The 27,220-nt window shown below is 45.7% G+C and overlaps 1 protein-coding gene across 5 annotated transcripts; it reads right to left on the bottom strand.

Moving 5' to 3' along the window:
* Window positions 1-282: 282 nt before the first annotated feature.
* Window positions 283-27,220, bottom strand: TFAP2B (transcription factor AP-2 beta). Of its 5 annotated transcripts, none has more exons than XM_049893955.1 (10): window positions 27,108-27,220; window positions 23,745-23,771; window positions 22,146-22,604; window positions 17,406-17,466; window positions 9,906-10,125; window positions 8,242-8,360; window positions 6,025-6,166; window positions 3,020-3,279; window positions 1,882-1,944; window positions 283-680 (listed from the first exon to the last, which is right to left on the bottom strand). In XM_049893955.1, the coding sequence occupies exons 1-9, from the start codon at window positions 27,186-27,188 to the stop codon at window positions 1,883-1,885; spliced, it is 1,431 nt and encodes a 476-aa protein (XP_049749912.1). In that variant the 5' UTR covers window positions 27,189-27,220; the 3' UTR covers window positions 283-680; window position 1,882. The 5 variants fall into 5 exon arrangements, with proteins under 5 accessions (XP_049749912.1, XP_049749920.1, XP_049749931.1 ...); XM_049893963.1 differs by having other exon boundaries at window positions 6,025-6,163; XM_049893974.1 differs by lacking the exon at window positions 23,745-23,771.

The raw sequence follows: 27,220 nt of genomic DNA, 5'->3' as shown, positions 1-27,220 counted from the left end.
GACCCAAGGAAACCAAATCTTTTAATAACTCAATTATCAGATAAACGTAGCAGGGGCCTGGCTAACGAAAGCAAAGGGGGTGTGTGTGTGTGTGTGTGTGTGTGTGTGTGTGGTTCCTACATGAAAGGAGAAGGGGGGTAATAAGGGGGCTCTCTCCACGGCGGGGAGGGGACCTAAGGGTGGCGGCACATAGAGGCTCTTTCTAGCTGGAGCGCAGGAGGAATGCACGAATGGTTCTTCCCTGAAGAACCAAGCAAGACAATTTCCATCCTTTCACCCGCCTTTAGGAGCGTGAGGGTTGAGAGAGTTGCGGTCTTGGCAGAGGCGGAGAGAGCTTCCAGTGGGTACCCTGAACATTTCCCGGCCGCGCTGCGGAAACAGGCGCCCGGGGCGGCGGCTGGTAGCCTAGGGCCTTGACAACGCTGGGACCCCTCCCCGCCTGCGGCCCCGGGGCGCCGCCCCGTTACCTACTGGAGGATGGGGCTTTCTCGGTCGCCTTAGCCCTTAGGGTGAGACCGAGAGCGGGAAGGGCCCGAGCGGCCAGCGGCCCCTCCAGCTGCTGATTCTATGTCCTCAACACGACTGGGCCCGAGTGGCCCACACGCTCACAGGACCTGCACAGTAAGAGCAAGGCGCGTCCATCACGCCTCTCGCACGTCACACGCGTGGGGCGCGTTGCCCTGCAAGGAAAGGAGACGATCGTTTTCAGTGTGGTTTCTCCCGGCCTGTGCAATCAGAATACACCTAATGCAAGCGGCCAGGCCCTTGGACAAAGGTGAGGGCGTCTAAGCTGGGGAGAGATGGGTGTCTATACGCTGCATAAAGCCCAGTCCTCCGCCTTTGCACTGCTCACCAAACATCTAGAGCCTGGGTCCTGCAGACCCACAGGCCCCAAAGGAGCCGGGCATAAGTAATGGGGTGGGGCATATCCTCAACGGAACCCACTTGGTGACCTGAAACCAGGTCCCAAAACCTCAGCCCCTCACTCCAAATGTCTGCGCAATGACTTCAGCCGGTTTCTAAATCCCACCCCCACCCCCACTCCAAGATCAAGGCCCATCCAAGGGGGCAGAGCTGCGGGGTCTGAGCGGGTCCTAATAGCAAATCTTGCAGAACATCAGGGTCTTTTAAGGCATGTTGCAAAGATCCTTACCGTCTACTTTGTTTAAGGAGGTGCCTCTAACTACGCTCAACGATTTTCTACTTCCCACTGTTTTTTTTTTTTTTTTGCAGGGCGAGGGGTGGGCAATGGGCTCCAGATCTTATTTCATAATAATGCTCAGATGGAGCCCGAAAAAGGAGCTTGACTGCCAGAAGAGATATTAAATGCATGGAACTTTATCCACTGGGAATAGCCTCAGTGTATCCAGACGGTAAAATTCAAAGCTCCAATACATCTCCTTTCACTTTGCATTATTTTACCATTATATGCCAAAACAAGTGCACGTCTGGGAGGGAAAAAAATGCCTCATTCATAAAGCATCTTGTAAGAAAGCAATTATTGCATTAACACAGGAGCTTGCACCACCCTCCTCCCCATTGCCCACTCCCAAAGCTGTTTCTTTCTCCGTGAAAACAGCATTCACCAGAGAGCTCACGGAAATCGAATCCGTGTTAAAGGTAAGACAATACTATTAAGAGTATTGGGCTCCAAGAACCATTCCTCTTCTCCCTCCAAATTCACTTTGCAGCCCCCTCCCCCTCCCCCACCCGTAATTTCGGTGTTGACGTCAAGTTACCAACTAGATTCAAAGCTCCTTCCATCTCATATTGGCCACTTTCTAAATTATTCCCTTTGAGCTTCTTTAAAGAAGTGCACCTGCAGAATTCTGACACGTAGGCTTTGATTAAAAAGGGATCAGTTTTTTTTTTTCTCTGTACCTTATAGATTGTGTAGGAAGCCCAAGTCCTCTTTGAAGAAGCTCATAAACCATGCGGGAAAAGCTTTGGAAAACAGAAGAGAATGAAATGGTACATACCCCTCCGAAGGAATTACATACTAATCAACGTTTTCATATTGTGGTTTTTTGTTTTTTGTTTTTTTTACTATAGTTCTTAAAATTGGTAGATGACACAAATATTATAACAAATGCAAGATTCTCTGTATGCAGATGCTGGCAAGGTTGGGAACTAGTAACATTTCTGAAAGGTACTGATGATGAGTCTGAATCAACTTATTTGGTCCGGATTTTCCTCAGCCGCGGGAGCCTCTGTTTGGTCCGCACCAAAAGCTGAAACCACCGCCTGCATCTGCGCGGACCGCCCGCCCCGCCCGCCCTTGCCATCCCTAATTATTCAAATGGCCAGGGAGTTGGGCACCAGTGAGTTAAGATGGAAGGGCGGGGCGGGGCGTGGGAGGGGGTACCGAGGGGACTGAAACAGTACAAAAGGGCCTAACCACACTCATTGCATCCCGGAAGATTCCCGTAACAGCGTCTGGAAGGGAAGGCAACGTAGAAAAAGGGGGCTGGGAGAGGAGTGAGGTGGGGTGGAAGGGCGGGGACTGCGAGAGAGTTTCCTAAAAAAATATTAAAAATTAAAAAGTTCGTGCGTCTCAGTCAAACAGCTCTCAAAGCACTGACACCAACAATGTTTCTCCGATTTTCTTCCAATAAGTTAGTGTTTTCTCATGTTTAGTCTTATGTTTATTTTCCAAAGGGGGGAAAAACCATGGTTTTCTTTTATTATCAGTATTACTAAGCTCGAAAGAACCGAAGTGGAAAATCCGGGCTGTTGTCTCCAAGTGTATCTTGAAATAGACACTGAGAACAGATATTGTTGCTCCGTTGTACGCCTCAGTTTTTTTTTTTAATGTTATTTAGCTTTCCTTTTTTTTAAATTTCGATTGTATGTGTATTCTACCTAATATAATTCTTCCAAAGCCAATCCAATATTTTAAAGCTAAAATTAATTTTTTTCCTTTTGTATTTAAAACATTTTTTTCCATCTCATTTATTTATTGTTTGTTTTAATTTTTTTCATTTCCTGTGTTTCTCCTCCTTGTCGCCAGTTTTACTACCTGGGCCTTCCCCAGACGTGTGCCTGTTAGTGGTGGTGTTGTTCAAGAACATCTTGTCCATGCCTTTGAGCGCCTCGGTGAGATAGTTCTGCAGGGCAGTGAGCGCGGCGCAAATGGCCGGGGCGCCGAAGCCATGCGTGATGAGGCTGAAGTGCGTGAGGCAGCTCTGGATCCCCGGCTCCAGAATAGGGCTGGGCCGGCTGTTCCCGATAGGTGTCCGGTCCTGCGCCAGCAGATCCGTAAATTCTTTACAAAGTTGCCTGCAAGGAGAGTGAGGGAGAAACAGAAAATCACCCTCGTTGCCGTTGTCATTGGCATTAGAAAGGAGACACTCACACAAGCCCAGAGGCGACCGGTCACCGAAGAGCGAGGCTAATGTGGGCGATTCCGCTCTGTTTCCTTTCCCAGCGCTCTCCTTTCCAGAGCAGCTGGGACTGGAAGGAAAGCGGGGGTGGGGAGGTAACGCAGCCTTTCACCTCAAAACCTTTCCTCTCCTCCTCCCCCCTCCACCTCTTGCCATTATTTTCCTCTCTGTTCTAGGGCCGCATAGACTCCGCTTTGGGAAATTTGCCAGGCTTTAGAGTTTGATTTTGAATATTTAATAATTTTGATCTTTTACCCTGCATTTTCTTTTTAAAGCCCCTTTCTTCTCTCCCCTTTCTCTCCAGCCTCACGGTCATCAGAGGCAAAAAGCCCTGAAAGATTTAGGCCCTTCGGCCACAAGCCTGTCCCTGGCACTAGAGCAGATTGTTTGAGCTTTGCATAGCCTAGGGCAAGCGACTGTTTATTCCGGGAGAGAATGCTGAGTCCATTCAAAGCAAATATCCCTTTACCTGCAGTATTTGGGGGTGGGGGTGTCTTCTTTCTTCTAAGCCTAAAAAAAGCCTAAGCTACTGGAAAATCTTTGTACAACAGCGGTTGTTGTCAATATAAAAGGATTCCCATGATTGTTTAAATAAAACCTAACGATAGATGGTTAAGACACTGGGGAGGGTAGATCTTTATTTGTTGAAGGTTTTTATTTCCTCAAGGCACCTAGAATTTAGAGGAATCTCCCAGCCTTAGAAATCCCGCCTGCCTAGCTATAAAAAAAAAAAAAAGACTGGGCTTATTTGAGAATTTTTAATATAGGAGAGGGAGGGAAGAGTTTTAGCCCTGAAGGTCAAACAGCTTGGCTCTGCTGGCGGGCAGAGCATCACAAAGACCACAGCTGATATCTCCTATCAGCCTGCCTCTCTCCAGGCCTAAGGGGTGAACCATTCCAGCCCCAGACCCCTGATAGGATGGCCTGCAGACACATGGCAACACTTGGCCTATCCAATAAGTAAACAGGGCATGTGCCTAAAGGCAAATGTGGGATACTATGGGTGTGCATTCCAATGGCTCTGACACTTTAGGGAGCAGTAGTGGCTAAACCAGATGGGAAATACCTCCTTCCTCCCCCAGGCCCCTAACAGCTGAAAGGTTGTTGGTTTTAGGGCTGCTGAGCAGAGAACACTAACAGGTACCTTCTGTCCACCCTCTGGTTTCTCATTTGAAATGCACACATGCTCCCAACCAGGAAGAAATAGGGGTACTAGTTTGGACCCAAGTAGGGCAGTTCTTAGTCAGAGGGTACTTCAGATTCAACTGTGGCATTACCGGGGCAAGGGGGAGAGGTGTTCAAATGCACATACCCAGGCCCCACCTCCAGTGATCTAGATTCAGGAGATTTGGGGCTGGCTAAAACCACAGGTAGATACTTTGAAAAAGTTCCCTAGGTGATGCTGACACGCATTTCAGGTTAAGAAGTGCTTGCCTTAGAGAAGCCCCAAGGTTTCAAAGGGACAGGGTGCAGTTATAAGCATCCCTTAGGGAAATGACAGAGTAATTTGTGGAACCCTGTTATCTGATTTATATATTTTGTTGTTCCTGTTGTTTCCAAATTCCCCTTTCTCTTCTATAAAACACCAACAGGTCCCCAGCCACCAGAGTGAGGGTAGAAGAGCAATCTACTGACAAAGATCTATTTTATTGCTAGTTGGTGCATCAGAGGAAAACCTTCTAAAAAGAGGGTGGGTATTGGGTTTTGATCATTGGAAGAGATGGATAAAGTCTTCCCTTAAGTTTGTACTCATTACCAAAGTGCCAAAAAAGGAAATTCTGAACTGGAGAGAACAAATGCTTAGAGTCAAACATTTTAAATCTTCAAAGCCCAAACCAGGGTCTGTAAGCAATTAAAGTTCTGGGACATTAATATTTTTTGACCCTGCGGAAAGGGGCAATCAAATTCCAATCACGTCTCAAAAACATCTGGACAAATTTGAGCAAATGATTTTTCAGCCTTCCATATATTTCTTTAAATTACGCTGTCAATGGAACAAACCGGGTCCTCGAGCACTAAATAAATGAGCGCCGCTCTTTGGGCCGTGCCCGCGAGAGAAACGTGCGGGTGCACGCAGCGCCTCCCACTGCAGGCCTGAGCCGGCCATAAAACACCAACAATATGACAGGGAAGCCAAAGACAGGAGTAAATCAAATAAATAGAAAACCCACTGTAAAAGTTCAAATGAGCTCTAGACCTAAATTTAGCCAGAGATTTACTATTTTCCCTTCTGGAGTTGTAGTAAATTTTGCAAGTCTGTGGAAGATGACAAACAGCAACGTTATAAACGGAGTAATTAGAGCTGTGGGTTGAGATGGGTGCATGTGGATGACATATAGATACTCTGAGCGTACACACAGGCCTGTGTGGCTATGATAGGGAGGCAGGTGTGAAACCCAGGCAGAAATATGCACCTAGGGGTTCAGAGAAGAGCTAGAACAAGAAAGCCACCCCAAAAACGTCTGCCCAACATTCCCGGATTTGAGGAGGTGAACTATCGCTAGGCACCCCACTGAGCTGGTGCCCTTTCTCTGCCCCACAAGGGAAGCCTACGTGGTTCCTTCCAGCCCGCCTCCTCCCAAGTGGTGTGGCCCAGCGTGGTGGGAGGCAGGGAGGAGCACCAAGGGTCTGGGGCACTCACTTGGTGGCCAGCAGCATATTCTTTCGGGAATGCAGGTCGCTGGGGTCCGTGTGCTGCCGGTTTAAATATTCAGAAACAGCTTTGGCAGGAAACTCTGTTTCACAAATGTACCCAAAATCCCGAGCTAAGTGAACAGCTTCTCCTGAAAAGACAGCAGTGGAGGTGATAACCAGCACTCAGTCTCTAAACACCCCAGGGCAGGCAACCCTCCCTGGCCCACTTTCTTAGTATTTACAGAGAGGCAAAGGTGGGACAGATGCCCAAATGAAAAATGGCTCTGAGGCTGTAATTCAAGTTGAAGGGACAAACCACCTGCCCTTCTTCACAGCCTCTCCCTGACCGTCCTTCTAGCCAAGTCATAGTTTGGCATTCCCTGAATAGCTTTCGGGTCTCCCTCACCCCAAGCTTTGTTTTAAGGGGAAGGTAAGCTGATAAATTTAGGAGCCCCCTTACAATTAAACCTAGACTTTGAGCTGGATGTTCAAGCCAGATCCTCCTCCTTTTGAAAGCATCTGTTATACCTGCTTTAAATGAAATTTAGACATTATCCCCATTTTCCTATATTTGTATTAAGAAAAATATCTTATTAATAACTAATATGTATAAACACAAATCCATGTGTGTATATGTCCACATATATTAAAGACTAGCCAGCACTGAAATGATTCTCCTTGTCAGTTTTCCTGCTAGTCAGGTTTCGGGTTTCTCCCTTCAGAGGTTCCTGTCATCCTCCTCCCAGTTAAGGACTTCCTATAACACAAAGATGACACAGCAGCTATTGAAAACCTGAGCATTTGAAGGATTCCTTAGCTTATGTGGAAACTCCTTTCGATAAGGAATTATAACCCTTTAAAGCACAGCCCTAGGGGCGTGGGGGAAGATCCTAAACATGAAAAATAGGTATCTTGAATTATCCTATAGATACATTACTTTTAAGGAGGATGACTTACTTTTTAATCATCATTATCACAATAACAACAAAAGACTCCAGGCTTATAATGATTTATCAAGCTGAAAACTGCCAACCAAATATTGGAATTTCAGTGCATTTTCCAGTTTCTTTACTTTTCACCCCAAATCTCTGTCTTGGGCTGAGATTACTTTTACTTCTTTTCAAAATGAGGACTGGAATATTAGCAATTCCCTGAAGGGCAAAAAGTGAAAACTCCAGGCTAACAGTCAACCATTAATAAGCATGGTCTGGAAATTCTTTGCTGCTTCTGGAGAGTAGCTTTGGGCCTGGTAACTCTGCCTTAAAAATGGCAAAGTACAAGGCCTTTAACTGTGATGACTTTATAGTTGCTATTTAAATATTCAAGATTCCCTCCTCTAAAACCAACTCTGCACAAGAGTGCCATAACATCACGTTCATAAAAATGGACGGAAAAAGAAAGGAAGAAAGAAAAAAAGACCTACATGCCCCTAGAAATAATTCTACAACTTTCTCCATTAGGACCATCTGGCTGCATTTCCTATCCCTTCCCCATTCCACAAATTCACCTGCAGATCTTCTTGTTCTAAACTGTGTAGTCAGTCTTGTTTACTACAAACCATAAATATCATCCCCAGCCCAAAACTGATCAGCAAATTAGAATGTGCTTATTATAATTATGGCCCTTTAATTCACAACTAATGAATCTACATTAAAGATCATACCTGGCTCTCCTCCCTGTTTTCCTAACTGCTACCACCCCAATTTTCTCCCAGGCGTCACTGGCTTTATTAAGCTATATCTCAGTAAGACCCAAGTAATCAGCTGATAGAGCCCAGGGAATGACATGAGTTTTAAAATTATCATTCTACAATAATAGTTTTATAAATGCACAGTGTGTTTTCTAGCACTGATGATTCAGAAGTGAAATCTGGGAGGGGAAGGGTACAGAATGGATTGTTGCTTACAGAGTTATCCTTGCAAAAGTTCATACAGAGGGTGTATCGGGGTAGAAGTGACCCCTGAATGGGCTCAGAGTCTGGACCTGAGCACTCTTCAGAGCATAAGGACCATTGCACATGTCCCTTAGTCCCCCTATAACTGCTGGCTCCCTCTAAGTATATAAAAGGACCTTTGAACTTCTCTCAAGCAGCCGCTTGACATCCAACTCATAAGGGCACAACAATTGCAATGATTTCCTGTTAATCATGAAATGTGTAAAATGTCAGCCTTCAGCCGACAGTTAAGCTCAGCTCCTTCATGAAATGGCCATGTGTCTTGCTTACCTTCCACCAGGGAGGTGAGTAACGTGACATTTGCAGCTTTGCGCCTGCCCGCGGGTAAATTCAAACCGATTTTTTCTAGCCTTTCTCGCAAAGATCTCCCCCCATTTTTCGATTTGGCTCTGAAATTGCAAGAATTAACATTCTGATTAACCTCAGAGTGTTCCTGAAACAAAGTTTAGACTTAGCAATCTAAAGCCCAGTGGAGCTTGAAGAGGTTTTAACTTGAGGTTAGCACATTTTCCCCTCTTCCTTTTGGTTATTTGCTGATAGTTTGCTGAGGTTTGCTTAATTTCTGCAATACAGAGCATAAACAAACAAAAAAGAGTCATTTTCTTTTTTTTATCTCCTGAGGAAAAAAAATGATACCAGATGGGAATAATTAGGGTATAGGTTTTGAGTCCAGAGAAGGTAAAATTTGCACATGCAGAAAAACACACACATACACTTTTTTGCAATGCAGTGAGTGTGAAGAGCAAAAACCGGAAGCACAGCCCAGCAGAAAAAAGGAGCTGGTGGCACTGAGAAAACAAGGCACTTGCTGAAACAGGTGGGATCTTTGGAAAAGGGGCCAAGAGTCACCATATAATATAGTTCAGTTAAACACCCAGGGGATGATAGAAAGGAACTTCCATAGTCTAGGCTCAACAGAGTTGAAAACTGAACCGAAGAAGAGGGGAGCAAGAAGATTCAAAATGACAAAATCTGGGCAAAATACAAGCGGGTGGGAACAGTCCCTGTGTCCTTTCTCGTGGTACTATTCACACAACCACTCTTAGGAAAGAAGGCAACTTTTAATCCCCAAGCTTGGATGGGTGATCTTTGACAGTTTGCTCCATGTAAAGTCACCTTCACATCAGAAACACTGACAAAAGGCTCAAGCGCTGGAAGGGACTTTTTGAGAGGCTTTAAATCCTAAATTAAAAGCCAGGTCCTTCCCCATTTCCCCAGAGGAATCAATGGCTTGTCCTCCTCCAATATTGGGGGACACCTGAATGGTCCCAAGTAATTACTATTAATGCTTATACAATGGTATTATTGGTATTATTAGTGATGGTGGTTGTGTTATTAAAGAAAGGAGGCCACAGGTCTAGAACAGAGTTTCTCAAACCGTGGGCACAATACATTAGTCGATGGTGAGATCAACTTAGTTGCTCACTGATTTTAAAACATAAGTTAGAGAAAACTTTTTTTTTTTAAAGAGTGCACTGAAGGTGTATAAAGGGGCTGTTTCAAGAAAATTCTATCTTAGGTATATGAGTGTGCAAGGTCTGGAACGCACTCTTGGGTTCAAAACTGTGGTTACAACAAAAAAAAAAAAGTGTCAAGCCCTGTGGGCTAGAGAACACACTCAACGTGTCCCGGGGGTTGGAGGGAGCTGGGTAAGGAGTGTGGAATCGGCTCAGGTCCGGAAAAACAGCAGCAGAGCAAGGCTGCGCGTGCGCGACGCAGGCCTGCAGGGCGTAGGTCCGAGGGCGGCGGCGTTTGCGCACGCGGCTCCGAGCACGTGGCGGCGGCAGCGCCCCGCACGCGCTGCGCCGGGGCTAGGCGCTTGTTGCCCGGTTGCTAGGCAACCGCATCGGGTTTAGAATTGGGTTCCGCCCGAGCCATTCCCTCCCCGTCGCCCCCTCCCCGAGTAAAACTGGAGCCGGTTTGGAGGTTATTACCTTCTAAGGACGCCGCCGAGGAGAGACGCATTGAGGCATTCTGGGGGCGAGAGCCGTCTCTGAACTTCCCCCACAGTTACTTTGTACTTTGAAGTTGAACTAAGCAGTGACAAGCGGCCCGGGACTGAGCAAAACACCTCTCCAGTGTTGACGGACATCCCTCCGAGGAAGCCGTCTTTATTCATCATCAGAGAAGTCACAGATTTGGGAGGAACCGGAACTAGAGGAAAAAAAAATAAAAAATATACCGTAAAGGTGACCGAGTTTCGATCCCGGTGACCGGCTGATAGAATGTGTCAGTGCGTGCGCAGGGCGAGGCCTCGGGACAGGCGCCAGGTGGAAAGCTGAGGGAGGAAGCTGTTTGTTCCCACGGGGCTGCGGCGCGTTCAGAGCGCTGGGTACAAACAAACGGAAAAGCCATCACTGCTCTGGAAACTTACTCCATGTGTGCAGGCCTATGAGTGTCGCTGGCCACAGCCCCACTCACTACACAAGTCAAGACAACAACAACCCAGACCTTGGATTGTGCTGCAAAGCCAGACAAATTCCAGCCCATCACCTGGTAGCTGTGTGACCTTGGACACGTCACTCAACCTTTCTCAATCTTGGTTCCCTTATCTGTCCCCTGAGGGTAATAATAATGTCTTTCTCATTTGGTGCAGAAGCCCAAAGGTGATTATTCAGTGATATAAAACGGTAATAACAATTTTCTTTATGGAAACCCCTCCTCCTCTCCTATTGCACCAAAATCTGTGGTCCTCCTCTTAACAGAGAAGACTAGGAGGGTGGGTTCCATCAGATGCTATGATCAAGCCAAGTAATACCATTGAGCTGGGAAGTTGGGCTCCAAAGAGTTGTTCATTAAAGTGAGTCTCTTTCTTTCCTGCATAGTAACAACAGATTCGTTTAGAAATTAACCAAAACACTTGTCTCCAGTGAAAGCAATTCTGCAGTGACATGAATTTTGTTTACAAATTAACGTAAAGTACCGGCTGGTGATTGTTTGGAGCAGTTATGATTTACAACAGGTGCCCTGATCAATCAAGCAATCACTTTAATTCATATGAGCGGTGCTCTTGCCTTGCCCCAGTTGTTTCATTTCGGCAAGTAATTGATAACAAACCGCACTCAAGGTATGTTTTATGCAGAAGTTAATAAGAGCTGACAGCTGGTTGCCACTGCTACCCAGGCGCATTCAGCCTCTCCAGCCTGTATTTCTGTTTAATTGTGTTTCAGTGTCATCTGCACGTCAGGAAGAGGCGGGGCTCAATGGAACCAGAAAGCTGGGAATGAGAAACAGTGATCAGTCAACCTCCCAATTCCCTGGCGATCTTCCCTTTTAGATTTCTATACTGCTGAAACCCATTTTCTTTCTGTAGGCTCTAAAGACACTGGGAAGGTGACTTCTCCTCCTGACTTGCCCTACATCTTAGTTTCTTCCATTGGGATATGTAGCCCCCAAATCTTCAGTGTTTGTTGATCATCAGTCCAGGGAACCTACTGAAACATGCATCTGGTGTGAAAAATAATGCTGTTGTCCCTGCCCATTTAATAAACACTCTGTCCCACCCTATAACTCTGGTAGTACAAAGATATGCTTTTCATACCATCTGGGGCCAAGAACCCTATAAAACCAAAAACAAATAAACCCATTGCTGTCAAGTCGATTCCTACTCGTAGTGACCCTATAGGACAGAGTAGAACTGCCCCACAGTTTCCAATGAGCGCCTGGTAGATTCGAACTGCCAACCTTTTGGTTAGCAGCTGTAACCCTGTGTCAAATTGCTAATTGCATTTTGTGCGGAACACTAACCAATGCTGAGTATATTTTTAACGGCTTATTCTCTTTACTACAGATTTCAGCATTCAAACCTCCAAGATAGTTTAAAGAGACTCCTAAAAGACAGATAGGCCCCAAATCTTATATGAATTTTATATGAATTGCAATTGGCCCTTTACAAACACCTTGTGGAAAAAGGCTTTCCTAGGGGAGTGGATGGGGGGACTGAAGCACTCCCTTTTGCTACTTCTTGGTAGATATTTTCAGGTCTCTGGATCTGTCCAGGGAACCCAAGCCCTTGTCCCAGGCAGATGAATGACAAGTGTATCTTCTGCAGTCTCATGGGGGTGCTAAGAGGGAGCTTTTTTCTTTCTGATTCCCTTCATCATATTTTTTTTTATCAATAAAGCTGCTTCACATTTAAGAGTGAACCAAAGAAAAGTTTCAGTGTGCGTCTTAGGCAGATTTGAGAATCAAAGGCACTGGAGTTAAAGTCACTTAATAGACAGTGTTGGGGTGAGAACACAAGACCCACATCTATTTTAATCAGTAGTATTCTTCACAGCAGTCCTGATTTCCATATTTCAGATTCATATTCAAGGCACCATAAACAAATAACTTAAGATCTTGCGAACTGGCATTAGGTAGCCTTGGAGAAACTTTCCCCAAGATGTAGATGGTCCTTTTTAGTTTCGACATGAAGTGAACTATAGAAATCAATTGTAAAAAAAAAAAAAATCTCATCCTTGATACTCTAAAAATTTTTCTTTATCTTTAGAAAATGATTTAGAGAGAATATTTTAATAACGATAGCAAAAAATCCTAATAAGCTGAAAATACTAAATTCACTTCCTGCTTCCCTGAGGGTTGGAATTCTACCTGCTTCTCACAGTCCCAGATGCCAAATCTCTTGAAAAGCCAGGCCTTTTGAGACACTTTATAACCTGCCTTCTCATTTCACAATTGTTAATTGCCTGATTTACCTGACAAGAGCTGAAGAGCTGTTTCCTTTTGCCCACTCCCAGGAGCTGTACCTCTCTGCACGTTATCACCTAGATACCACCAATCCAGTCAGGTTCTGTCAGCACACTGCAGTCTGGGGGGAGTTCTGTGGGGTTTTTTTTTTTGTTTGTTTGTTTGTTTCTTTGATTATTATTAGAGCAGATGCACTTCTGATTTTATTTCCATTTTCTAATTTAAGTGTCACAACCCTGGTCACACTCTCTACCCTCTCATCTCAGGTTCTAAACCTCTCTCCTACTCCAGCCCTGGTATGGATCCCCTAGACTAGACCCTACACATTTCTTGTTCCAACTTCACTTTAAGTCCATTGCTCCACTATTCTCTATTCTCCCTTCCACTCGCACACCTCCTTAGCTCAGCTGATTAACCCCAAATTTTATTCTCTTTGTCTTTCCCCTTCTGCTTTTCTCCAGCTTATCAATAAACCGAGGACGCAACAGGGCCCGGTTGATTTGTTAGTAATTATGAGCACACTGTTCCTGCTCACAGAACCCAGAGATGACGGAGATAGGTTTAAAGCGACAGCAGGAAATGGTAAGGAAATGGAGCATGGCGAAACTCAGCGTGAAGCTTTCAGTTCTTTACATGTTTACAATTTTCTGTGCATACATTAAAACTGGGTGGCTCCCCCCCCTTCAGTTCTCAGTTGGATGGCATGGCCAACTTCTGGATGTAAAACACCCACAAAACTTACTCCCCTCCCCTTTTCTCTGTGTCACGTTGGGGAGAAGGATAAAAAAGAAAAAAAGGTTTAACAACCGATCAATATTTCATTACAGTGACTGGAGTTTTATTTAAGAGAAAGGAAGGAAAATGATTAAGAAAATATTATTCATTAGTGAACTATAAATCCAAATAGCTTTTAATTTCTACTCTTTAAACTTCAAGTGTGAAATTGTAGCTTTGAGATCTTTGTGTTTGACTGTGGGTCTGAGTTGCTTGTGGAGAAAAGGGAAGAAGTGAGCCCACCTTATACATTCAAGGGGTACGTTTCTCTGAAATGCACACAGACTTCAAAATAAATACATCAACTACATTGGAAAGCCATCGAGAGGTTTAACATTGGTTCAGAGTGGTCTCCAAAATTGAAATAATTATTTTCACCACCAGAGTACCCCTTTCCTCACAACTGCATAATTTCTCATCTATCTGAACGATAAATTTTATATCACATTCATAGCATATGTATAAAAGTGAGCATTGAGATACTGGAATGAAAAATAATTCCCACAAAGAAAGGTAAAATGTAAAAATCAAACTACAAACATCTAGTGTTGGCATCCTTTAGCGCAAATGTCTTAAGAGTGGAAACTGAGTTGCATTTCGTCATTTACTTGCTGGGTAGAACCTTGAGAACATCATTTATCTTCTGTCTGCCTCAGTTTCTAAACTTGGGGGAATTGGAGAATAGTGTCTAACCTTTCCAGTTTCCAAATTCTATGAACTCTGATTACCCCCTGGGTGGCTGGAATGTATCTCAGGGTCTTTTTTCTTTTTTTTTCTTTAACCTAAGTCAGAAGGAAGACTCCCACAGAACCCAGTGTAATTGAAATTTGGCAATTTCTTTATTTCCCCGGAAAGAACATCCACACCAATCAAAGTGTTTATGTGGGGAAGGGGCCAGAACTAAGGGGTGGAGGGGGAGTAGGAGAGAACAGAGGTTGAACTGAAACTAACCAAACAGGATATCCCTAAGACCAATGAAAATGCCCCACAGTCACAACATTTGAACCTTGGACTTCAGCCACGCTAGCCTTTCCAAGAAATCCCAGCATATTTTCTGCTGTCTAAGGTGTCAAACGGATTGCACACTGGCCTCTGACAGCACCAACAACGTTTCCTTAAAGTCTAGGTGAGCCTTTTTTGTTTTGTTTGAGTTAGGCTGTATGATGGTGGCAGTGATCATTTATATTAGCTGGGCAACCCCCCCCCCGCCCTGCAAGATTCCTAATCTTAATGGAACTGAGAGTTAAGAATGATTTTTTAATGTCTCGTTGGATTTTTAGACTGTTAATGTACCGCATCCTTCTCATTATTACTTTATTGATTGCTCATTGACCAGCCCCCTTCAAATCGTATTAACCACCCTCTGCCGGTTTAGATTAGGAGAGTTTAAAAAGCACCTTTCATTACTACCCCCCCCCTCACTTCTGCCATGGAGTTGAGACTCGGCAGCTTAATGGGAGCTCTAATGGGGCAGCTAAGAGGAGAGGGGCCACGGTCCCCGCCGATTGCATTAATAGCTCAAAGGGGGCCAATACAGAAAATTAGCCGTAAACGAGCTCTGGAGATCTTCAAATGAAAGAGCCATTTATCACGCTGGCTACCTTCACTCCACTCGTTTGCTCTCTCTACTGGGAACAACTCATTTCCTCTTAACTAAATTACTTCAGAAATGTCAGCTAAGCCCAGATAGCAAACATAACAAGAGTGGGAGTCTATAATCTATGGGGTGATATCAATGTGGGTGAAAAATTGGACCGGTTAAATTTTAAAAGGGGCATCCTGCCACAATTGAAGAGAGAGACAGAGAGATAGAGATGTATACCCTTTATGGCCAAGTCTTCTGGCTTCATAACCAGGGGCAGAGACTCTCAAAGCCCAGCTAATTGCTGGCCTTTTATTAATAAGGTAGAATTTAAAAAAAAAAAGGAAAAAGAAAACCTATCTAAAAGTCCATTAGAAAATAAAGAAGCAACAGTCTCCTGCCAGTTGTTGAAGTGTAGAATATTTAGTTCAGAAAAGTTTCTCACCTCCTCCTTTACACAATTAATCTCTTGGAAACATCCCTCTTAAAGGCTGGAGGGAAGGGACAAAGATGTGGGATTGGAGGGCAGGGAAGGGGCTAATGAACGCAGAACCTTATTTTAAGTGGTTCACGGTGATTTAGAAAAACAAAATCAACCATTTATTCCCATTTTGCCCATGGCTCTCTAAAGATAAAAACGTGATATTAGGATCTTTTCTCCAGGTAATAAAGCAAACATCTCAAATATTCACTAGCAGAGTTGACCTAACATTTCACATTCATACCATACCCCCTGAATCATTTGAAGTGACTATGTGCCACTTAGATGTTTTAAGCTGCACATTTTTTTTTCCGAAAAGCTTTTGGGGGCTCATTGATTGGGTATATCCCACTGCTAGTCCAGATGATGTTGCTAGGATGTAGAACTCTGAGCTATGGAGTTCTAGCTTTCCATGAAAAGGGAGGGGAACTAAAACAAAAAAACACCACCATCAAGACAATGGAGAAGCTTCCCCCACCCCTTATCCCAAATTACCCAGCAATTAACCAATAGAGAAGACCCATGAGGAAATGGGGAAAGTGAGCTGTGAGCACAGTTGAAAGTCTAAGCACTGACCATGGCTGGCCCAGCAGTTTTAGCTGACATTAAAACCCAAAAAGATACTATCTAAAGAAGAGAGGGAGAGATGTTTGGAGCAATACATAAAATGAGTAGTTTCATAGCAAACCTCACATTCCAAAGCCAAACGACATAATTTCAAGTTGAGACCCTCCTCCCCCTCCATCCATCCGCAAAGCTAATCTTTCTCGCTTGGTAAAATAAGGAAATTTAGAATACCCCACCCTGTTTGGAATCCTTACTCCACAGCCCTCTTACTATCCCAGCCTGATTGTGGATCACTTTCCAAAACATCTTTTCATTATTTTCATCAATGTCATTGGGCTCAAATGAATCATAAATGACTGAAGGTGGGGATTACTGACATCGAGTATAAGGACAGGCCTTCTCCAGCATTGCTAAGGAAGAGGTACAGTAGTTAAAACTGTATCTCCAAACACCAGTCCTGTGACAACTGAAGACTGTACTGCTTACATAGGGAAGCTCCTAAGTCTGTGGCATGTGAGTGACATTCAGGCCTTTCAGCAGACACGCTAATCGCCAAACATTCTCTCAGTGACTGTCAAAGAAGGGGGGAAAAATTCAGCAGCTGCAATACGCCCGAAATGAGTTATTGTAATTACATTTAATTAGTTTAATTAGTTAATTATTTTGCTTACAGCTGTACAAGAGACTGCAAACATTTGTTAATATCACATGCCCTTTAACAGTATGGGGTGATTCCACAGTCACACTAAATCATGAATGCATATGTAGGAAGATCTAGAAATGTGCATAGGCTGCCTCAGCTTCTTGGGATGCGCATATTTAGCAACACATTTGACACACACACAAAAAAAAATAGTAAGAAACAACTCATAAAACACAGAGGACCGGGAACAAAATTACCACTAAAAAACCCCACAAAATCAAGAAGAGAAGGGGCTATCAGCGATAGAGGGGTTAGCTCTGCAAACTCTCGTTATTAACGAAATAATCATAACACATTTTCAAAACCCATTTTCCCCAGCCAGTTCCACACATGATGCTGGTACAATTACGTAAGATGTACCTAGACGGACTACCAAATGTACCATGAGGAAAATGGCAACAGTCTCCGTCCCTCTGTGTCTCTCATCTGGGTTTCCATCTGCAATTCTCCCTTTCTAACCCCATTTCCTTCTTCCAAACATGGCATACCCTTTCACCCAGTCCAACAGCTGCTGTCCTATGACTGTGAACAAACATTCGTGTCTTAGAAAATAATGAATTCCCCTAAACTGAAAACTCACTATAAAGATGTTAATGCACAATAAAACTTTGCTTACTTTTAGAGTGAATAATCCATACCTTTCTTAATGACAGACTGGTCCAATAGATTCATGCCGCTGTTATTGGCATCTTCAACTGACTGTGAATATAAAAACATCACTATTCAAATTGACTGGATATTAAAGAATAGCACACATAAATCATGTCATTCCAAACTGGGGTTTCTGTTATTTCCATTTATATTCATTCACAAAGGGAGGTTTTATTATTATCATTATTACCTCCAAATCGACATAGAAATGAAATTCACCCAAATTGTAAATTCTTCCAGTGGAAGAGAGGGGAAAAGGAAACTGTCTGAGGCATCTGGGATGCAATATTGGTTTAGTTGTTATCTAAAACACATATATAACACAGACATATAAACTTTTATATTATTTGCTCTTATGAATTGTGAAAATTTGGCAACCGCTGAAAAGATTTTCATGAATATTCCTAAGAGCAATTCTCTTTTCTATTCTAACCCAGCGCGTCTTAACCCCAAAGCCATTTTATATATACATAATAGTTTACATTATGGGATTTTAATTAAAGTCTGAGCAGTCTTGAATGGAATGCAAACAGCAACACATAGGAACACGTTTGCAAGCAGCCAGGACCGCACACCCACTGCAGTCATACACGTTCCTGGGCGCGTGTGAGCGTTTCACTGCACAACGGCGAGGCCTCCGAGTCTGCACGGTTTACTCCCCCTCCTCCCAGCAAGGAGCACACCTGTTAGGAAGGCAGTAACCGCAGACACACACACACACACACCCGGATCCTCCCAGGCAATTGCAAGAAGCGTTTATCTTCTGGGCTACAGTTTCTTCTCAGAGGAGAGTTTCAACCCTGCGCTTTAAGTTTCAACCCCCGGCCCTGGCGGCACTTCTGAGGGAAAATAGCTGTTGGAGCGCGAAACTTACTGTCAGGCTGCGCACGCACAGAGTTCTGCTTGTGCATTCCAGGACATACAGACAGCGGTGCCCATGAAAAGGCTAGGTCTCTCGGCTTTCCAATTTGTCACCCACTCTATAGAGAAGTGAAAAGCCAAGGACCTGAGAGGAAGGTGGTATTTTCACAGCGCCTCCCACCCACTTGTACTGCATCGCCAGACAGGGTGTGTGTTCATCACAAGAAAGAGACTGTCTACCCCAAACAAGCAGCACATTCGAAATGAGATGATCTAATCACAGAAGAGCCATGATAATTTATTACTTTTTATTTTTAATAGTCACTTTTGCCTTCGGAAAGGTGAGCAAATTTGTTATTCTCCATAAGAACCGTTTTCCATGTTGCAACATGCCAGGTATACCTTAAGAAATGGGTAAAAAGTTATAAAAAAAAAACAATAACAACAACAACTTCATGTTCGAAACTCCCCAGGGGCACACACCCACATTCACACCTTTCTTTGCTCACGTGTCTACAGTGGCGCTGTGTCCACTCAGGACAGAAGCATTGGCCTCTGTGTGTGGGCGGGCAGACCGGCCCTCACCCGGTCCTGGGCCCACGCGCCCCCACGCCTCACCCTCACGTCCGTACGTAAATATGTATATACGCCTCATCAGCGACGTGGGGTAGTTGTGGTAGTTAATGAGAAGGCTCTTGTCTGATTTTCTATCTAATTACGGCCGCCTGCTGGGTTTTTGTACAGGATATTCACGCAGCATGCTGGCGCTTAATCGTCACAGAGAGGATCGTAAAGATTTAATTAGGACTTCATGCGGAAGCGCAGAAAAACAACTCAGACTCGTAATTACTAGACTTCTTTAGTTAAAAGTGATACCAGGGGTTGCTTTAAGACACTAGGGCGTATTTGAGTGTGTGTGTGTGTGTATCTGTGTTGGGGGGTTGACTTAACATCTTTAAAGGCTTATACTCATAGCTGGTAGCGGTGATGGGAGGTTAGAGAGCAAAGATTGGAAGAAGACGTGTACACAGTAACTAAACAAATCCCTAACTAGTTGTCATCTATCTTTCCGTCTTTCTGATGCTGTTTTTCTGAGTTTTCAACTTTCTCCACACACACACACACACACACACACACACAAATGGGTGAAATGTAGCATACCCAGAACCCAAACAGCGATTTTCTAGTTTAATAGCCCCTGTGAGTAAATTGAAATAGAAATTGACAGGGTTTTATAGTTTCATTTAAAAAAATATTAGAAGCATTTGGTTAATTAGCTCTCCTTCTTTCACGGTCCGGGCGGTGGCCCCGAGAGTGTGTGTCTGGGTCGCATAGCATCCCCCTCGCCCCCGGCAAGGTGACTGCCCCACGCTTGGGTGGCCCACAGACCCCGCAACACCCTCGGACTCTGATCCGCGGCTCAAGTGGATTCGGAACAGTGATACACCAGGCAGGCCCTTGAGATCGGACGCCCAGGCAGAGGCACTCTCTGATCCCTTTTAAGGACGGGATGGAGGCAATCAACCCAGCATAGATGCCTGGAACGTCGAAACCACCCAGGCCGTCTTTCGTAACTTTAGCCCGACGCTCCAGCTCCCTAACTCAGGCTTGAATCCTCCCGACACAGCAGATGAAGCGCAGCCTCTGGATTCGGGGTTTGGTCCTAGGTACATCTCCACCTCCCTCCCTTTGTCACCTGCCCTGTGTCACGTCAAGCACATCCTGATCTAAGCAAGCCTGTCATTGAGGCTGAGATATACAGTCTCCAGTTGTCTCCCTACTGGGATAACCGCCTGGTGTATCCTCTGCGACCCTTCCAGCGGGCCTCCCCCCCACCCCCCACTTCACCAGGCAACTTGCCTGGGATACGGTGGAGGGGGGGCGGCAATTCGGGGGACAGTGGGGCGGGGAGACGTGTCAGGGCCCGACGGCTACTATTCTCTCTTGGCTCTCTTCACCTTCGTTGTCTATATTCCTGACGGCAACAACTCAGCCTGCCACGCTCTGCTCACACTAACACTGAATCCTTTCCGATGCTTTGACCAGGGTGTCCTCTCAAACGCTGACTAACCTGGTCCTGATTCTCTTCATCCTCCACTTTTGGCCAAACACTTAAAAACCCTCACAATTATATCTCAGCAAACAAACAAAAGCAACTAAAACTGATTTTTTAAAAAAATCTGCCACCTCTTTTTAGGGGAATTCCTGGATTGGCTGCCTGAGCCACTGGCCTGCAGGGTGGTATCAGGGCTGATACTAGCTTCATCTATAGTTTTGTTTGTTTGTTATAGTATTGGTGAGAAGTTGACCCACCTTCATTACACAGCACTTACAGCCTTAATCAGAAAGGCTGACTTAACCCCCCCCCACACATATTACCCCAATGCATTAAAAATACTATTAATCATTTCTTTTATGATATTCCAAAATGAGCAATCTCTCTAGACAGGAAGAGTCATGCTTAGGTAAATCAACAAAACTATCACTCTGATTATGGGTAAATCTGGCCAAAAATAAAATGATTCATTTTCTTTAAAAATAATAAATAACTGTGAATTTCCTTTAAAACAATAAACCACCATAGACCACACACAGACAGCACTTGATGCTGTCACTACATTTTAACTGTTTAAAAATATATTTCCCAGCAAGGTAAAGAAGAAGGACTTGTGCACTGTTTTCTTTCTTATTTCATTTTCCTTTTCTTCAGAAGCATGTTTAAAATGATGCATAATATACACAACTATGCCAATGAGACTGAAGTGTCAATTAAATAGCTTTCAACCATATTTATCTTTCTGGAGACAATTTAAATTAGAGGAAAAAAGGAGACCTGCTCAGAATCACCCAGACAGTTTTTAGGAATCAATTCTTTGATGTTTCTTTGTTTAGTTTAACAAAGTATTCTCAACCAAATCGGGCTCCATTGTGCAGGTTGCAGATGGGATAGTGTGTGTATGTGTGGGTGGGGGAGTGTTTTGAGCCTTTTGTTTTAAGAAATAAACACGTGATTCCTCTACAACCCGGATGGTGGCCCTGGGGAGGGACAAGTGTTAACCGAGGGGGAAGACTGGAGAATATTGCTACACAGTCATTTAATGGACCAAAAATAGTTTTTAAAAATTTCCAGAATAGTATGTTCCTCATGGATTTTCGACCCCAGTTATGGTTTTATGAGTCTCTTCCCCCACATATATTCCATTTCCTAGGTGGCGATTCTGGAACTCAGTTATCTTGGAAAAGGGCTCTGTGGCCTGTCCGACGTTCAAACCAAGACCTGGCTTGGACGAACACAGCGCTGGTCCTTTTTTTTTTTTTTTTTTTCCTCCATTGTGCACTGTCACGCTTAGCAAAATATTTTCAAATCTAGCAGAAACCTCTGGAACTCAAGGAGGACCTGGCGCTCTATGCTGGAGCCGCTGCCTCCAGGCAGCCGGGTCTTCACCTGCCCTGTCAGCGGGGCAGGCCCACTGTGGGTGTGAATGCTGGGGGGAGGGGGATCAGGGTACCACAACGCGCTGGAGAATACCCCGGAGTCGGGTAGCCAAGGCAAGGCAAAAACATCTAGCCTTGATTCTGATGATCCTAAACTAGCCAAACACACATACGTAATTTTTTCCTTCATGATTTAATTTCTGACCTTTCTGGCTTTCCCAGTTGGACCCCCCAGAAGTCACGACTATAGAGCCATATACACCTAGACACGTACACGGTTATATATGTAATGTCCAACTGGTCCTGTTCGAAAGATGGGAACTCCCCCAAAGAGGAGAGCTGCCCCTCTGTCGCCCCTCGCCCCTCCCCCCTCCCGGGGCATTCCTGGTTTATTTATTGTCTGTTTCATTTGTTTGTTTGTTTGCGGTTACCTGAACGTCTTCCATGCCGGGGTGGCCTAGGCCGTGCAGCGAGAGGCTGTCCCCCATGCCGGCGTCCAGGCCATGGTGCGCGGAGTGCAGCAGCACGTCCGGCCGGCGGACCGAGTGGTAGTCCCTCCGGGGATCGAGGCCTGAGAGCTGGGGCAGGGCGGCCCGAGGTTGGGGCAGGAGAGAACCGGCTTCCGAGCCCACTTCTTGCCGCTGCCGTTGCCCCCAGGGGTGCTGCTGGGGCTGGTGCAGTGGGTTCAGGGAGTAGGGGTCGTTGACGTGGGAGTAGGGGTCCTGGCTCTGGTGGTAGGGGAGCGGCTGGTAGGGGGGCGGGAAGTAGGGCGGCTGGAAATCCGACGAAGGCGTGTGGGACAGCGGTGGGGCGCTCGAGTAGGGTCCCTGGGACACCGAGCCCAGCTGGGAGAGCCGCGAGCTGTGGCTCGGGACGCCATCGTGACGGTCCTGGGAAGCGGAGAGAGAGAGAAGAGGAAGAAAAAAAAATACAGGCGACAAATGGAGAAGCCCGACTTCCGTACACGCTTCCCGAGAAAGGGGAGATCAGAGTCTGAAATTTAGACCCCAAGTTGGCTCCGAGGGCCACATGATTTCAGCAATTCCAAAGGCAAGATTTGGGGGAGAAAGAAAATGGGGGCGGGGGGAGGATCACCCACTTAACCAATATCTGAGCCTTCTATTGGAAATGCAAAGCCGGCCAAAGGAGTGAGGGGAAAGGAGGTGAGTGTGTATGGGGGGAGAGTCTAAATGCCTTAATTAAAAATTAAGGACTTTTACATAGGGTGTTTGCTCTTCTGGATGTTTTAAACCATTTCTTCTAACTCTTCCAGAGGCCCAAGTGAAACAAAACTCCATAGTCTCCCAAGTCCTACTCCTGCTTAAAGCCCAACTTCTGCCAGTCACTGGCCAGGCAGCCCACTGCCCAGGCTCCCGCACATAACCCAGTAACTCCAGGAGCTCAGACGAGTCGGCCTGACCTGAGTGCTCCATCACACCTCCCTCCCGGAAAAGAATTAAATGAGTAGTGTTTGATTGAAACGGATCTCATTCGAAATCATATCCTGAGCTCGTGTTAAATCAAGTTGGATTGATGTTTCTAGGAGTTATTTCTAATACTGGTTTTCTAGAGCCAGCATTATTACACTCCAGGGTGTGAAAATGAAGGACGAGAGATTGGGAGGAGGAAAAAGCCCCAGACAACTTATTTTTGTACCTATCTGGAGTGGGTAACTAAGTGAAAGGAGAAGGGAGAGGGATGTTGCATGTTTTAAATTTCTCCCTCTCCTCTGTGGAAATGCCGTGGTAAAGTCCCCAAAGTTCTCTGTGCAGAAACCTAAACTTCCCAACTACAATGGCACACACACACAAAAAGTTTTCTGCCGGACCTCCCCCTTCCCCAGCTGACTCCTGGAGCTCAGACGGAGAACACAATGCAGAGAGAAGCAGCTGCAGCCTCGTCCAATTATGGTGCTAAATTACCAAGCCAAAGGCACTCAAAGGAAGACAGAGGGAGAGAAGGAGACACACACAGAGAGACAGTGAGAGGAGGTAGCATGCAATTCTGGTACAACGTGAATCCAAACTCACCATGGATGAATAGGTGTGGACTAACATCTGGAAAAAAAAGCCTGGTTACTGCTCAAAATCAAACAATGATTAAAAAAAAAAAATCAAGGAGTCCAGCAGAAAAGCGAGCTGGACACAGGAGCTGAGCTTGAGGTGTTTCCAGGACAAGCCATCAAAAAAAAAAAAAAAAAAAATACCCCCCCCCCCCACAAGATTGGTGATGCCTGTCACACACAGAGCTATTCATTGACTGTCTCTTGCTGTCTTTTTGGCCTCTTTTCTTCTGCGGTTCTTCGGGGCTCCAGATGCAGTCCTCTTCCACCCGAAGCTGGGCTCAGACTGCTCAGGCGCCCCTTCCTCCCTCCGCTTGCCTACACCGCCTCATAATAATTGATATTCATGACTATTAATATTACACGAGTACTTTAAAGGGAGAATGGAGGACAAATGGAGCGTGAAGCAGCAGCCAGCGCCGAGCTCCCTACTATTGTAAATGGCGTTCATTCAGTGGAGAATTACTAGATGTAATCAGACGAGGGGGCTGGCAAAGGCAGACTGGGGAAAAAGTTTAGCAGGAAAGAGGCAGAACTTGAATTAACTGGGCTGGGGACACCCGTAGAGCATATGCCCCTGCTCCTTTGGACCAGGCAGGGAGCGAGAGCAGCGCTAGGGGCTTGGACAGAACGGAGACGTCCTTCTCAAACCTGCAGTGGGACTTTCCTCATGGGAAGAATTGATTGCCCTGGGTGTTTTGTGTGCAGGTTAAGAAAACAAAATTAAAAAGGCGTTGCCTTATCATTTCGAGGGGAGAGAAAAGTAAACCGGTGGGGCCCCGTGGCTTACACTGACGTTTGCAGACTTTTCCTGAAGGTGGAGATTGCACATATTTATTAAAGGACAGGGCCGAGACCGGGGCTTGTCATCCCTGGCGGAGACTTTCCATCTTTAGTGCTCACGCAGCCTGAGATTTTTACCTCGATTTAAAATGTATGTAATCAATCTTCATGTCCACTAAACTTATCCTTTCCAGGCAAAGCCAGAGGCAACAGAAAACCTTTTTGGATGTTTCAGGAACCCGTTCAACTGGCCTGACTGCCATTTCTGTTAAAGTTCAACCTTCCTCCCGACTTTAATAGGCTCCTTCCACCGGTTCTCCTGTTTTCTGAGCAGAAAATTTAGGCAAGATAGGAATACCTGTAATATTCTTTCTCTCTCTGTTTCCTCCCTCCCCTTTTTCTCTTCCTCGCCACTCTACCCCTCCCTCTTCCTCTCTCCCTCCTTTTCTCCCTCCTCTTCTCCCTCCCCTCTCTCCTCCCTCCTTTCTCTTTTGGCCAGTTTACTTTTCTTAATCAAAGAACGAGTTTTATCCTGATTAATTTTAGAACCCCGAAATTCCTCTATGTATTAAAAAAAAAAAAAACACCCAAACACCCTCCCTGAGCTATTTACACAGTGGCCTCATCCCCACCAGTGTTGTGCCCACTTCGGGCGCTCACACATTCTTTAGGGTAATTCTAGCGCCTTCGACTTTACCATTATCCTGCTAGTTAAGGAAAGAAAAGGAGGCAGAACCGAAACAAACCCCACCAGGCGGGGAGGCGCGGCTTTTCGTTACAGTCAATACATTGCCACAAAGAGGAAGGAAAACCCCAACTATCATTCCACAGAAAGACGAATCTGTCTCTCTCTAACACACACACACACACACACACACACACACACTCCAAAATTAAGAGCCAAATTCGGGCCGCCGGGGGACCCTGGGCCCGAGCGCTGCCTGCGGGACGCTGCCAGGAGGCGGCGGGACCTGCGCCAGCTCCGTGGAGCCCCAATTTGTCCTGTAGGTGGGCCCGCGGCGTCCGGCAGGACCTTGCCGGCCGCTCTGAGTGTTGCCCAGTCCTAGTATCTCCTAGCGGATCTCCTAATATCTGCAAGACGGCTTCCTGCCGGGCTTTTTGGAGTTGCTCAGGAGCCGCGGGGTAGCGCGTCCTCCCCGGCCGGTTTGGGGAGCCTCTCTGCGTCCCCAGCGCCACTGTTTCGTGCGACCCAGCGCTGCCTGCGCCCGGCGCCCCAGGACTTTTCTTTGCTTCCCTCCCGCGTCTCCAACTTTTCGTCTTTACCGTCTTCTTTACCTCGCTTGCCCGCTTCGACCTCTCCCCACTTGCCTAACTCCTCTTCGCCTTTTCTTTCTCTTTTCTTGAAGCTTTTCTTCCTTTTTTTCCCCCCCTCCCTCGCCGTCTCTTCCGAGCCTTCGCTTCCCCTGCTCCCCATGCACCTAATTCGCGTTCTCCCAGGCCACTCGGCTCACAAGCGAGGTTCCGCGGAGCCTGCGGGCCGTCCCCTCCCCGTCGCGCGGCGCGCCCCGCCCGGCGCCTGCCTCGCCGGCTACTAGCGGAGCCGCCTGGCCGCCGCGTCTGTCCGCGCGGGAGACGGAAGCCCGCTCCTTGCGCGGTCCCCGGCCCCGACCAGGCGGCAGGCCTCCGCAGGGCTGGGCGCCACTTCTCTCGCCCAAGGAAGAGTTGCGCCAGCTTCAGCCCTGGAGAACTTGCGCACTAAACGTGGGCAGAAAATTTCGTTAAAAATGCCAAAACATCGGGGGACTGAGATCTCTGTTTGGACGCACTAGCCCTCAAAAGAGCAAAACACACGAAAACAGAAAATAATAAATTGTCTTCTATGGCTCCTTAGCTTGTGCCCCCTCTACGTTCATCCATCCATCTATCTATCATCTATCTACCTACCTATCTATCTACCTATCATCCATCTATCTATTATCTATCTATCTATCTATCTAATCTATCTATCTATCTATCTATCTATCTATCTATCTATCTATCTATCTATCTATCTATCTATCTATCTATCTATCTATCTATCTATCTACTCTGTATCTATTTATCTAACCCTTTTCCTCTAATTTTCTGTTCTCTACTTGGATCCGTTTGTTACTGATTTCGGAAATTTTGTTGAAAATTAAAAGCCCGAGACTGTTACGGATTAGTCTTGAAAACCCAATTCTCTCACACTCGAAACGGGGAGTGCCACTGCCTTAACCCTAGTCTTATTTTCTCTAGCAGTCTGCCCACTTTCCCTACCAGAGCCTAAAGGGGAGGGGAGTGTCGAGGGAAAGTGAAAAATAAAAGAAAAAAAAAAAAAAGAAATCTCCTAAGTTAAAGTTGCCAGGTTTCAACCTTAAAGTCTTTTTTTTTCCCTCAGAGTAGCGAAATCTCCCCAAGCCAGCTTTTCTTAAAGTTAGAGAAAGCTGAGAAAACCGACCGGAAAACTGCGAGTAAATAGCTTAAAAATAGGTATCAGCTGGGGTGTCAAGAAGCTCAAATTCTCTATCTGCAAAGCCCTAAGATGCGTCTGGGGGTGTCGGCTCACCTCATAGATATCTTCGTACTTGACATTCTCCACGAGCTTCCAGAGCATGATGGCAGCCTGGTCTCTAGGAGGTGAGTGCATTCATGTGAGGAGCAGATGTCTGGCTTCTCAGG

Source organism: Elephas maximus, chromosome 1 (assembly GCF_024166365.1).
Source record: "Elephas maximus indicus isolate mEleMax1 chromosome 1, mEleMax1 primary haplotype, whole genome shotgun sequence".
Classification (NCBI taxonomy): Eukaryota; Metazoa; Chordata; class Mammalia; order Proboscidea; family Elephantidae; genus Elephas; species Elephas maximus.
This window is presented reverse-complemented; position numbering and strand designations above follow the sequence as displayed.